This window comes from Leptonotus elevatus, chromosome 14 (genome assembly GCF_054856555.1).
Source record: "Leptonotus elevatus isolate MCC_2025b chromosome 14, RoL_Lele_1.0, whole genome shotgun sequence".
NCBI classification, from domain to species: domain Eukaryota; kingdom Metazoa; phylum Chordata; class Actinopteri; order Syngnathiformes; family Syngnathidae; genus Leptonotus; species Leptonotus elevatus.
Window position 1 is genome coordinate 19,773,578 of NC_141252.1, and position 13,895 is coordinate 19,787,472.

The 13,895-nt window shown below is 38.6% G+C and overlaps 1 protein-coding gene across 1 annotated transcript in view; it reads left to right on the forward strand.

Moving 5' to 3' along the window:
• Nucleotides 1-13,895, forward strand: part of LOC147163258 (neurexin-3a-like) — a 101,513-nt gene that overhangs the window by 48,908 nt on the left and 38,710 nt on the right. Inside the window, exons 13-14 of the mRNA XM_086095197.1 lie at nt 9,757-10,017; nt 13,298-13,488. Of these exons, the coding sequence (XP_085951323.1) occupies nt 9,757-10,017; nt 13,298-13,488 (452 nt within the window). The remainder of the gene's footprint in view (nt 1-9,756; nt 10,018-13,297; nt 13,489-13,895) is intronic.

The following is a 13,895-nucleotide window of genomic DNA, read 5'->3' on the forward strand; positions in this document are numbered from 1 at the left end:
TATGTGTTAATTATTTCAACATTTAATGTTATGAGGACGTCTTCAACATCTTTTGATCCACTGCACACGCTCATCCTCCTCTTTTTTAAATCAGTTAATTGTATAATTTAAAATGGAAAAAAATGACCATGATAGTTTGACATGAACAAATATTGTGAATGTCATACGCAAAAATGTATTGAATGCTTTACTTTGATGCATGTAGTTATGTCTATTGATCAAACACAACCTGTGCTTACGTAATCATCCGCTGTCAGCTAAAGCTGTGGTCCCCAAACACCGGTGGCCGCAGATCGGTCCTGGGCCATGGGCCACTTTGGATCGGGCCGCACAGTTGAAAGAATAAACAAAAACTAACTACAGAGGCTTAAAAATATTTTATTTTGAAAAGTGACCAGATTCTCTCTGTTTACGACCTACTCTTGACGCATGTCAAGATGCTAATTATCTCAGTCGCGTAGCGCTGATGCTAATCAACAAGTTAGCAAAATGAGTAAAAAACCGACATACAGTGGAGGAAATAAGTATTTGATCCCCTGCTGATTTTGAAAGTTTTCATACGAAGAAATAAATGAAGTCTCATATATTTATGGCAGCTTTATTATAACAGTGTTACAAAGAATAACCTTTTTTTTTTATTATTACCTAGAAGGAAAAATGCAGAGCATTCCAGAAGTGAGAACGTTGTCTTTGGTGCAGACTTCAATGAACATGTTGGTGCAGGAAACAGAAGTGATGAGGAGGTGATGGGCTGGTTTGGTATCCAGGAAAGGAACGCAGTAGGACAGATGGTGGTTGACTTTGCAAAAAGAATGGAAATGGCTGTCGTGAATACTTTCTTCCAGAAGAGGCAGGAACATAGCGTGACCTACAAGAGTGGAGGTAGGAGTACACAGGTAGTCTACATCTTGTTTAGACGGTGTAATCTGAAGGAGATCAGCGACTGCAAAGTAGTGGTAGGTGAGAGTGTAGTTAGACAGCATAGAATAGTAGTGTGTAGGATGACTCTGGTGGTGAGGAAGACAAAGACTGCAGAGGTAGAGCAGAGGACAAAATGGTGGAAGCTGAAAAAGGAAGAGTGTTGTATGTCTTTCAGGAATGAGTTTAGACAGGCTCTGGATGGCCAGGAGGTGATTCCAGATGACTGGACAACTACAGAAAATGTGATCAGGGAGACAGGTGATGGGACTCTTTTGGAGCCACTCCTTTTTTTATTAGCTTATATATTTTGGATGATGGTCATGCGGGAAGACCCATCCACGAGCCATTTTCAGGATCTTGGCAGAGGCAAGAGGTTGTCAGCCATGATTTTGTGATACATGACCCCACTCAACTTATCATCGATGCGATGAAGTCGACTTGTCACCTCTGTAGAGAAACACCACCAAGCATAATGCTTCCATTGCCATGCTTGACGGAGGGGATGATGCTCTTGGGGTCATATGTATTACCAATGGTTTTCTTGGTGACTGTGGTCCCAGCTGCCTTCAAATCATTAACCAGCTCCTCCCATGTAGCTCTAACTGATCTCTAACCGTTCTCATGATCATTGAGACCCCAAGAAGTGATATCTTGCATGGAGCCCTCAGCCAAGATTGATTGACAGTCATGTTGTACTACTTCCATTTCCGAATAATTGCACAGTTGTCACCTTCTTATTCAGCTTCTTACTTATGGTTTTGTAGCCCATTCCAGCCATGTGTAGGTCAACAGCTCTTTGGCCTTGCCCATGTTGGAGATGTTGGATTGTCACTGAGTCTGTGGGCAAGGGGCTTTTTATGCATGTGATAACTTGGGACAGGTGTTTCTCATGCAGGTAATGACTTGAGATTCGGAGTATGTCAATGGTCTGTGGGAGCCAACATTGGTCATAGTTGGTAAGGGGTCAAATATTTATTTCCCTCAATGAAATGCAAATGTTTTCATTTTATTTTTATTTCATGGATTTCTTTCAAAAATCTTCCTGTTATTCTTTTTTAGCACTGTTGAAATGAAGCTGCCATAAAAATCTGAGACTTATTTCTTAGTGTGAAAACGTTCAACATTAGCGGGGGATCAAATACTTATTTCCTCCACTGTATTTGGAAAGTTTCTTTGCAACGGAGAAAAGGCCCAGTGATGAGACAACACAGGAGCGTATGACCAAGAAGAAAACGATAGGTGTATGGACTTACAGCTACTGGTGATTCCCATGCATGATAGCCCGCTCTGCGGCGAGCGGCTCTTAATTTAGCGTTATGGTGAGTGAGTTCATGGACCTTAGATTTGTTTTGTGGTGCCTTGTTATGTTGGCGCATTTAAGGAGGGCGCTGCTAATATAGTTACATAAAAATTTGGCTTCACATTTATTGTTATATCTACAAAATACCCCAGTTTTTGTGTTGCTTGTATCATTCATAAGCATTACCATAGTGACCTCACCATATTCAAGCGTTGTTGTTACCCTTGTTGTGGTGTTTGTGCTGGTAGTACAGGTACATAAAAATACATAGTGGATTTGCGTTTGTTGTTGTAGCCTTTTATTAATCAGCTGCCGAACAGCCAAGCGTCACCCCCCAACCCACTGGGTTGCCAGTCCGCGAAAGTTGTGAACTTGTATGAACCTGTCCATGGTGGAAAAAAGGTTGGGGACCACTGAGCTAAAGGATCATCTGCGGTCAAAATTAATAGTGTGATTAATCTGCGTTAATACCTCATTAATATGATTTTTTTTTTGATTAATTTATTAGTTAACACTTTAAATTTGACAGCACTAATATAAACACTTTTGTAGTGTTAGATTCAACACTCTCAGTGTTAATCTAACACTGGTGATTTTGCTGTGTATACATATGTTTCATATGTGTTAAGATTAGAGTAAATGTGTCCCAATAATAGGAATAAAAATGCCTAGATCTCAATTATTAAACCTATTCAATAATTCACATATTTATGACTAAAAATCTTCACGCTTGTGGTGAAAGCTGATGACTCCCGAGTCATTTGACTCCATGGACTCTGACGTGAACAGAATGTAGCCAATTGACCGGTAAATCAAGAGCTTTGTCTTTTGGCTCAACTTCTTGTTCACCACGACAGACCAATACAGAGTCTGCATCACAACAGGCACTGCGCTGATCTGTTTGTCGATCTCCCCGCTCTATCCTGCCCTCACTCGTGAACAAGACTCCAAGACCATGGTCTCAGATTTGGAGTTGCTGAATCTCATCCCAACCACTTCACACTTGGCTGCGATCCGCTCCATTGAGAGTTGGATATCATGTCTTGAATAAGTCAACAGTATCACATCATCTGCCATAAGAAGAGATTCAATACTGAGGCCACCAAACTAGACCGCCTCAATATCTGGGCTGCACCTAGATATTCTGTCCATTGTTATGAAGGTTATAAACATAATCGGTGACTAAGAAAAGGGCAGTCTTGGAGGAGTCCAAACCTCACTGGAAACAAATCTGATTTATTGTCGGCAATGTGGACCAAACTCACAGCTGTCATATAGGAACCAAACAGCCCATATCAGAAATCTCATACCCCTATATCCCTCGAGCACCCCCCTTATATGACTCCCCGACGGTCAAATGCCTTCTCCAAGTCCACAAAACCCATGTAGATTGGTTGTGTGAACTCCCATACACCCTCGAGGACACTGCCAAGAGCTGGCCCACGGTTCTACAACCAGGGCGAAAAGCACACTGTTCCTCCTGATTCTGAGATTCAACTTCCTGATGGACCCTAGACCTTACCAGGGAGGCTGAAAAGTGCGATCCACTTGTAGTTCGAACACACTATTCAGTCTCCCTTTGTAAAAAGGGGGACCTTCACCCTAGTCTACCAATTCAGAGGCACTGTCCCTGATGTCCACCGCATGCTGTAGAGGCGTGTCAACCAAGACAGCCCCACAACATCCAGTGCCTCTAGAACAGTGGTTCATAATCTGGGTTCGATTGAACCCCAGCGGCTCAGTGAGTCAGTCTCAAGGGTTCGGTGGAGGTTAAGACCAACACCCGACTTATATGATACGTGATGACACGCCCTGCTTGGCCATCATTGGCTGCAGATGATTACGCTATATTGCTTGGTCTATCTGTGCTCCAGGGAATTTGGTGCGCTCATAGACATAATGGTACGTCGTGTGATTTCTTTCTGCATATTTTAATCCTTTCATACTAAGTATGTCAAGCCAAAAAAAGTGTTTGGATGAATATGTATAATACAGATTCAGAGTTACAGTATATGTCTTGAATTTTGGGTAGGGGGGGGCGATCACATTTTATTTTTTAATAAACAAGAGTTCCGTGAATGCACATATGAAACTGGTGGGAACTCCAATAAGGTTAAGAACCACTACTCTAGGATCTCTGGGAGGATCTCATCCACCCCGTGGCCTTGCCACTGAGGAGCTTTCTAACCACCTTGCTGACTTCAACCCCTGCGATAGTAGAACCTACCTCAGAGTCCCCAGACTCTGCTTCCTCAAAGGAAGGTGTGTCAGTAGGGTTGAGGAGGTCTTCAAAGTATTCTCCCCACCAACTCACAACATCTTGAGTCGAGGGAGGTCTGCTGAAATTGAATAATTAAATAAACATACAATTGCGCTTGAAAGTTTACATACCCTATGGGTGTATGGGTGGAGGAAGACTGGGTCTTTGTCTCTGCTCACACTACCTAACTCTCCTGGCTAGCTCCAGGTTGGAAGCTGTCAGGGTTGCTAGTTGGGTTGCTGGGGTATTTTGTGCCTCTACAAAAAAGTCAGCAATATCTCCTTTACATTTCATTATTTTCTGTCCCTACAAAAAAAACAACAATAACAAATAAATAAAAAAAACTACTGTCTGGTTTGACGTTAGTATTGTTTTAGGCCGATTCATGAAACTATTTGTCCCCATTCTTGTGTTTTAACTAACTAACTAACTACTTGGCTAATGTGTAATTTGGACCCTAAAATAAAAAAAATAAAAAAGCTTTATAGACACTGAGATAATCATTGGGCATTTATTACAGTTTCATCTAACATTACGGTCTTGCACGAAATTTTTCGCAAACGTATTATTAGACATGATTATAAACAAACGATTCCCCACATTATCCTAGTAAAGCTAACATTAGGATAACGTTTCATAACGTTAGCTGTTAGTTTAACTATTGGTGATGAAATCTTTCCTCCGTGCAGTCATACTACAAATAGTTTAGAACAGGGGTTCCCAACTAAATTGGCAAGAGGTCCACTAACCTGATCAGCCCAATTGACCGGGGTCCAGACATGAAATACACCCACTGCAATCATTTCATTTTCTGCTTTTTTAAAGTACCACTGATTGTCACACTCACCTAAGTGGGGCGAAATTCATGCTCCGCATTTGACCCATGCCCTAAGGGAGCGGTGAGCAGCAGCAGCGGCCGCGCTCGGGAATCATTTGGTGATCTAACACCCCAATTCTAACCCTTAATGCTGAGTGTCAAGCAGGGCGGCAATGGGTGCCATTTTTATAGTCTTTGGTATGACCCGGCCGGGGGATTGAACCCACAACCGCCCAGTCTCAGGGCAGACACTCTACCACTAGCCACTGAGTTTATGAGGTTATTCAATTGTAAACATGTTAAAATTTCAATTTCTTAAATAATTCAACTTATTTTTAAGTTATTGTTCAAATATTTCTTTCATTAATTAGTTTTTTTGTGCAAATATTCAATTGTCAAATCTTTCAAGGAAGGGTCCACATTAATAGTTATGAATAGAACCATTTTCACATTATTTCCTTTCTCTTTCAGCATTTTTCTTATGGCCAAATATATGTCCTTTCTTCTCATATGTGTTTTCAAAGCTGTGATACCCAAAATGTCCTCAATAAATGTTTTAGTCTCCTCATGATAGAATCGGACATAGACCAAAAGCGGATTGTCACTTCAGTTGATTAATGATTCATCTGCAGCTAACGCAATACACCAGGAAATTTGATGGCGCTGTCCATCTGAGGGTGCACATCCTCCGAGAGCAGCGCTGCTCATTGTTGTCGTTGCTCGTTCTTAAGTTGCTCTCCTTTCTCTCCAAACATTCCTCAACCATTCCGGAGTCAGTAAAATTATTTTTGTGTTTCGCCCAAAATAAACTCCACACGTAGTGAGCACTCGTAGGCAGATACACGGGGCTCGTAAAATTAAAGCATACGCCTCAGTCCATTCACTTTTCAGTGTCTACTTTTCTGATTTTTGATAATGCCTTACTTCATCACGTTTGTTGTGAGAATGGGTGTACCCCAAAGAACAAAACAAATTGCGAGCTTACCGAACCCCGGCCCTCGAGCGCACCTATTCAAAAATCATCTATCGGTAAAACTGAATATATTCCCCCCCAGTACATATTCTTGGAGGTCCGGATGAAAGGGTCTCAGGGTCCAGATCTGGACTGAGGTTCGGCATTTGGTGACCCCTGGTTTAGAACAACGATTTATTTGGAAACCACCTTAAAAGTTAGCTGAGAATTATGTCTTTACATACATTCAGTATGTTCTCTGGATACGTGCGACTCACTTGTTCTGTCTTTCTTGCATTTCCAATAATCACACATCTTTTAACAAGACATAGAGTGGCCTGTCAATTATTAGCAATTAGCAATATATTTTTTTAGCATGACCCGCCCTACTCTGCCGACTATGCCAATCAGTGAAATCAATTGTGTATTCCGTTATAATCATACTAATACTACATTTGAGGAAGGTGGGAAATTGGTTGTGTCCCACTTGGAATCTCCTATTTCCGACCTCAATGCATTCGAAGCAAATGTAAACAACAAAGATTCCGATAAATTGCAGTGATTTGACACAGTCAGTCAAATTCATGTTGGGTTACGTAAAGTTCCCTTTTTCAAATAACTAAATTAATGTTATAATAAATAGATTCATATGTTTATAACTGTGTAAATTTCCATTTCGGAGTTCCGAGTTCAAAGGGGCATTCCCGTGCATACTTCCTGGTATGAAGTCGAAAAGTCCAACTTCCTACCTTCCTGGAATGCAGCATATGACAATATGATTTAACTTTTAATGACACATCCTTTACTTATAGTCAATCATCTTTCTATTTGTTCATTTTCTGTGCTGCTTACTTGGGTTTTGTCAATAAAGTTATGATAAAAATGTTATTCACCGGACATCTTTTCAGAATTCATTCCTGTATTTACCTGAGAGACGCTGTACTGTAGGTCATTTGACCTAAAGACAACACAACACAACACAACACAGTTTTAATTTCGGTTTATATTCAGTTATTGTCACCAGACTTACTGTGTGTTTCTGGTTCTAAAATTATCACAATTATCGTTGTTGTGTTAGTCTTAGTGTCTTCTGTTTGCGTGTTGTCACAAAAAAAGTGAGAAAAAAATCTGAAACCATAAATACGACAAAAAGCAAAAAACACATCTTAACATTTGATGAACGTTTAAGCTTTTTTAATTTCAGCCACTGTTATTTTAAAGGGATAAACATAAATATATAAATATAAATGAATAATATTTCCACTCAAACAGTTTCAAAGTGGAATATTTTAGATGATTATTAAGGATTTTGGTAGAGCAATAATAAATTGTCTGTTGTAATAATTAATAAAACAATACTTAAATAAAAAAACACTTTCATCATTCCAGATCATTTCAATAAGTTCCGATCGAACTAAAGATATAAAAAAAATAAAAATAAAATTTTTGTTATATAATTACCCCCTGTTTTGTTTTTGTTTTTTGTTTTTTAAATAGATCCATTCCCCAAAAAAGTATAAAGTTTGATGATTATATTAGGGCCTTCATCTAAGAAAGTGCGGCCTTTCCAGCTCAACGTCATTTTATGTTCATCTCGTCATATAACGTCTTATGACATTATGTGTAACGTGACAAGCCTTGTTATTCAACTATTAATTTCAGACCATTTCAAACAAAAAAGTTGTCATTTTCAACTGAACAATAATTATGAGAAGTACACAAATTTAATAGTCTGCAGCTACCATAGATTCATACGTGTTAGTATAGTAAAAGACAACACTACACCAAATAGTAAATAATTGATGCATAATTATGCTTACCTCGTCTAGTTTACAGCTCCTTTGCAGGTGTTGTAATTTAGAATGTTCCACAACAAATACAATATATACCTCCCTGGATTGGGTGTCCATCTGAGTGCATGGCCTCATCATGTGTGATTTGGGAGAGCACAGGATTTTCCCAATCTTGATCTCCATGTGGTGACCACTTCTTGCTCTTCTTCCTTCTTGTCTTCTCCTGAGACCAAAATCAAGTGAACTCTTCCTCTAATCCCACCTGTCTCTTTAGAGTCAGCACTTTTCAGAGTCTCACCCAAGATCTGCATGGCTGCTTCACTTGCTTCTTGTAAAGTCAAAACTTGCTTCATGGCAGCCAGCTTGAAGATGAGCAGCCAGACTCGACTGCAGACTTATCTTTCAGACTTGAAACATGCATGAGAATAAACTTTCTCAGTCAAATAGATGTCCACTGCAAAAAAGAGAAAAGCTGAAAAGGCTCTTTCATATTGGCTCTGTGGAAAAACATGTGTCTATGGAGGACCAAAACTGCCAAAATGAAAAATAAATAAATGACTGAATAAATAAATTCATTCATTCATTCATAAAAGTAAAAACAAAAACGGATATAAAAATATGATTAAAAAATTAAATACTAAAATAAAAATAAATGGAAATAAAAACAACAAAACATATTGCTAAATAATTAGATAAAAGTTAAAAAAAATAAAAATAAAAAACGAGATTCAAAAAATAAAAATAAATATGAAAATAAATGTCAAATAAAATAAATAGCAATCAATAAATAAAAACGTGTTTATTTATTTCATGCTGCAGACACTGTCAGGTCGAAATGTTATTCAAATGAGGGGGCAGTCCTAAGCGTGTCTTTGGTTGGGCTTTTTGAATAATAGTTTTTTTGTATCCGTTTCCCCCCCACTTTTATTCATTTATGTATTTATTTAGTCATTTATTTATTTTTTATTTGGGCAGTTTTGGTCCTCCATAGTGTCTGCATATGCAGGATTTGTTGATTTTCTTTGATGAATTTCACACCCAGTGACACCCGCACACCCAAAATTTAAATCTGACCGCATTCACACCACTCTTCTACATCAATCTCAATTTACTGAGATAGTTTTCATTGTATTTTTATTGGTGGATTTTTTTTTTTTATAAATACAATTAATAAAAGCAACAGATCTTTATCAAAACATACCCTTTTGTTTTGTTCTGTTTTTATCTGTGGCTTCACCTTGTGGTTTAGGAGGCATTACACTTAAAACCAATTTTCCTTGAAACAATATAATGTATTATAAGTTGTAACATATCAGGATTCTAGTATATTGTAAAATGTGTGTTATAATGGGAGCCTGTAAGGCCCAAAATGGTCCTAGCAATGGGAGTGTAAAAAATCTAATAGGTTTGCAGAAGAGCCAAAGTAATTTTATCGCAATAACTGCTTGTTTGGCCAAAATTCAGCCTGTTTACCTTTAAACAGTGATCAGACTATGGAAAAAAAAAGAAAATGAAAGGGTGAAACGAAAGGGCGAAAAAGGACAATTTTGAGCCCCAAGGTTGATTGTTGTCAAAAAATATATACTCAAATCTCGCATATGCCTCCATGACGTTTGACCTCTGAAGTTGTGTGCAATATAAGCTTATTTTTCAGGAGAAAAAAAAGTAAAGTGCATATATTTTACTAAGAATCTATTTCTTTCTTTTTTTCAGATTCAATGGCATGCTCTACATCGACCTGTGCAAAAATGGTGACATTGATTTTTGCGAGCTAAATGCCCGCTTTGGGATACGTTCCATTATTGCCGACCCAGTCACCTTCAAATCCAAGAGTAGCTATCTAAGCCTGGCCACCCTACAGGCTTACGCGTCCATGCACCTCTTCTTCCAGTTCAAGACCACCTCCCCTGATGGCTTCATACTATTCAACTCAGGAGATGGGAGTGATTTTATTGCTGTAGAGCTTGTGAAAGGGTAGGTTTGAAAATGCTAATTTCCCTCACCTGAGACATATCACAAGATCACAAAAGTCATGTCAAAAGAATTTGCTTTGCAAAGATTATATTTCTCAGTTTAGACCAAAACTGTCAGGTTGGCTTTGCAAATCAGATGATGGTTCTCAACCCTGGTCCTCGATTACTCCTATCCAGACTGTTTTCCATGTCTCCAACAGCCACAGATGTTTCAAACAATCAGCTAAACAGTAAGCTCTGTATGAAGACTGATAACAATCTTGGTCAGGAGCACTACGCAAACATGGACCGCTGCTCACTCGCACCCCTTTGTACCTTAAATTTGGTGCAAGCGCAAGGCTCACTGTGCATGTTTGCCAATTTGCCGTACTGATGATGTGTTGTCAATACGCCCAAAGGTGTGACATTTTAGTCCAAAATTCTGCCCGCTTGGACCACACCTAGCCCTAGCGTAGCTGGTCTAATGTGATTTTCGTGAATTTGGTTTTTGAAATTTTTGAAAGTGACCACTTTAAAACCAACACATCCAGCGACTTTTGTCCTTTGCTTCTTGGCCAACAAAAACCTTACGTGGGATGAGCATATTGTATATTATTATTATTGTATATTATTATGAATATTGTAACCAATTGAAGCAACACTAAGGAACTTTCAGTTGTCATTGGTTATGGTGGCACCATATGGACAAAAGCACTAGTGTTTTCTCAGTAGGAAGACCACATTTCCCATTAGGACAACGCATAGCATCATCTTTGATCTCATGCCAGCGACTGACAGCCGGGCCAATGTTGATTCTTGACTGTCTTTTTATCCGGATAGCCTCCCTTTTTCTTTTTCTGTGTCTCCTCAGACAAAACTTTTCGTTTCTTTGGTTGTTTTGCTGCTTCCGCCATGACAACAGCAATCAAACGTAGATGTTCGAATTGATTTCCGTCTTTGTAACGAATAGGGAAAAGGGTAGGGCGACCAGATGTCCCATTTTGGTCGGGACAAACCTGGTTTTGAGGATTGGGCCCCACATCCCGGTGGATTTCGCCAACCTCATTGTTTTGTTCTGCTATTACGCAGGCGTCCCATTTTTGTTGCCATAGTGATTCATACGATAAAGCCATTAAAAAGTAATTTAACTGTTAAATTCCTTCCTATTTACTTCCAAATGCACGTTTGCGTTCTCATTTGTATCTGCATTTAATCTGTAGCAGCTGGACAGACATAGGTAGCAGGCGGGGACCGGCTCTAAACTACTTTCTGCTTTCGCATCTAAGAATCATGGGAAATCATACGATCCACTGCGGTTGCCGGTCAGACAATGTTACAATGTTACAAACGGCACAGCCAGCTTCCAATTGACAATGCCGAACATCTGGGTATTTCTGCTATTTCCACAATGCAATGCTTCATTTCCTTGGCATATTGTATTGCTTTTTACTTTTTACTTGATTAGCATACAAACCAAGCATTTCATCACATTTTAAATTAAAATAATCCTCATAACTCAAATTACAACGATCCAATGCTTTTCAATGAGCGTAATGCGTCGTTTCACAGAGGATAAATGCTGCATTCGTGGTAAATGGGAAATTGGATTAATCCGAGTGCTCCAGGCAAATGTAAGTGACACAAGGTGATTTGAAATAACTGCTTTAACCAGAAGAACAAATAATTTATTGTAATGAGCCATCTTTGCTGTTTACATTTGCCTCAAACACTTTGAGGGCGGAATGGGACACTCCGAGCGAGAAAAATCCGACTCATAAACCTTCCTCGAATGCAGCATAACATTTGACTACATAACGACATAACATTAGACTTGTAATGTAATTTCAGAATTGTCAATAGCTGTCGAGACCAAGCAAAAAAAAGTTGGCTAATAGTAAGCGCATTGACTAGCGCTGTTGCACAATCAATTAAAATAGCATTTAGCAATTTAGCAGTAGCAATTGATGTGCATGTTGACCATCTTTCGCACCCTTAATGCTCCCCGAAGATTGACAAGTGATGAAATTTGACCAAAAATGGTAGATTATATAGCGTCCCACTTTTTAATTTCAGGAAAATCTGGTCGCAATAGGAAAGAGGGAAGTGACGTATGCTGTAAAGCAGTCTACATTTGTGTGTTTTTTGTGTGTCTGTGGCAGGGTTCTTGTCACCCTCCCACAAAGTTGCTAGTAAAAGCGATACAGACCACCTCAGGCCCTGATAAAGGCACCATTTAACTAGCTGGAAGTCGTTATTTCATCAAAAGAGTTATGAAAATATTTGTTGAAGTTTGAAAAGTTACTGAGTGTTGCGAGAAAGCTTGTTTGGCCGACAAGTTTGAGACTCGACTGCTGGCATCTCTCTCCTCGCATAATATATATTTTTAATCCTGCAGAATAGTCTTTCAATAATGTACCTGTAATCTGATTGTGATTATTTTCCCCCTGTAACTGTGAAGGATTTCAGTTACACTATTTTTCTATCCAGATTCAGTCCACACTAGTAGCCAACGGTAACTTTCACTCGACAATCTAATGAGGAAAACTTGTTTGAATGCTCTTTTTCTAAATGCAGAATTAGTACAAATACAATCTAAGTGAGGAACCAAGCTGAAGTAGGAAATTACCATCACATTCACAAAATTACCAACACCTGGTCAAATCTGCCTCAGTGCAGATTTGCGGCATTATAAGCGAAATATAAGCCTAGCTGACAATGTACTGTACTAACTTTGTTTTTGGGTGACACTTGAATATTTGATGCATTTAAACATTTTATTTTATTTTGAATGTAGTTTTTGTTTTGTTTTTTGGGTGGGGGGGATAATATTTGTATAAACAACAATGCCAACATTTGCGTGTGGCTTAAGTGTCTGTCACCACTTTCAGTTATCTTTCTGTTCCAATGTCAACATAACCAAATATAAAGCAGAGCTGATATTTTTCAGTTCATCTTCACGATGAGTCAAATTTGTTTGTGCACACTATAAACAAGACACTGTTTGATTACTGTTAGGTTAAAATGTGCAAATAGAACAGTTAGTCGATAACGCTACAATAAACCTGACAAAACCTGATGAATGCTAGTAATATTGGTTTAAAATGGCATTTAATTATGTATTGATTGATGCTGAGCTTAAATTCTGATAATTGAGTTAGTAACTGTTAATTGTTGTTTGTTTTTTTAACTCAATCTACAATAAATGTAGTATTTTCCTTGTTGGTTATTCCTCATGCACATGTCAAACTAAATTTAGCAGGAGGATATTTTTTTTTTTCAAATGAAAATGTTCTCCCTTGCAGATATATCCATTATGTCTTTGACTTGGGAAATGGACCGAATTTGATCAAGGGGAAAAGTGAAAGAGCCCTGAATGACAACCAGTGGCACAATGTGGCGATCACTCGAGACAACAGCAACACACATACTCTGAAAGTTGATGCGACAGCCACAGTTCAGAGCATAAATGGGGCCAAGAACTTGGACCTGAAAGGTATGCAACAAAGCTGTTATTTGCCATGATTTTAGTTAAACATTCATAAATTCACCACATACTATGTACAAAGCTCAATTCCAATGAAGGTGGGATGTTGCGTAATACGTAAATAAAAAACAGAATACAGCGATTTGCAAATCCTTTTCAATATGTATTCAACTAAATACACTACAATGAAAATATATTTACTTTTCAAATTGATCAACTTTATTGGTCACTTATTCACTTATTTTGAATTTCATGCCTCCAATACATTCCATAAAAGCTGGAACAGGGGCATGTTATATCGCTTTAACTTTTGACACTCAATCAGCATTTCGGAACTGAAGACAGTAATTGCTGAAGCTTTGTCGGTGGAATTCTTTCCCGTTCTTGCTTGATGGAAAACTTCACTTGCACAACAG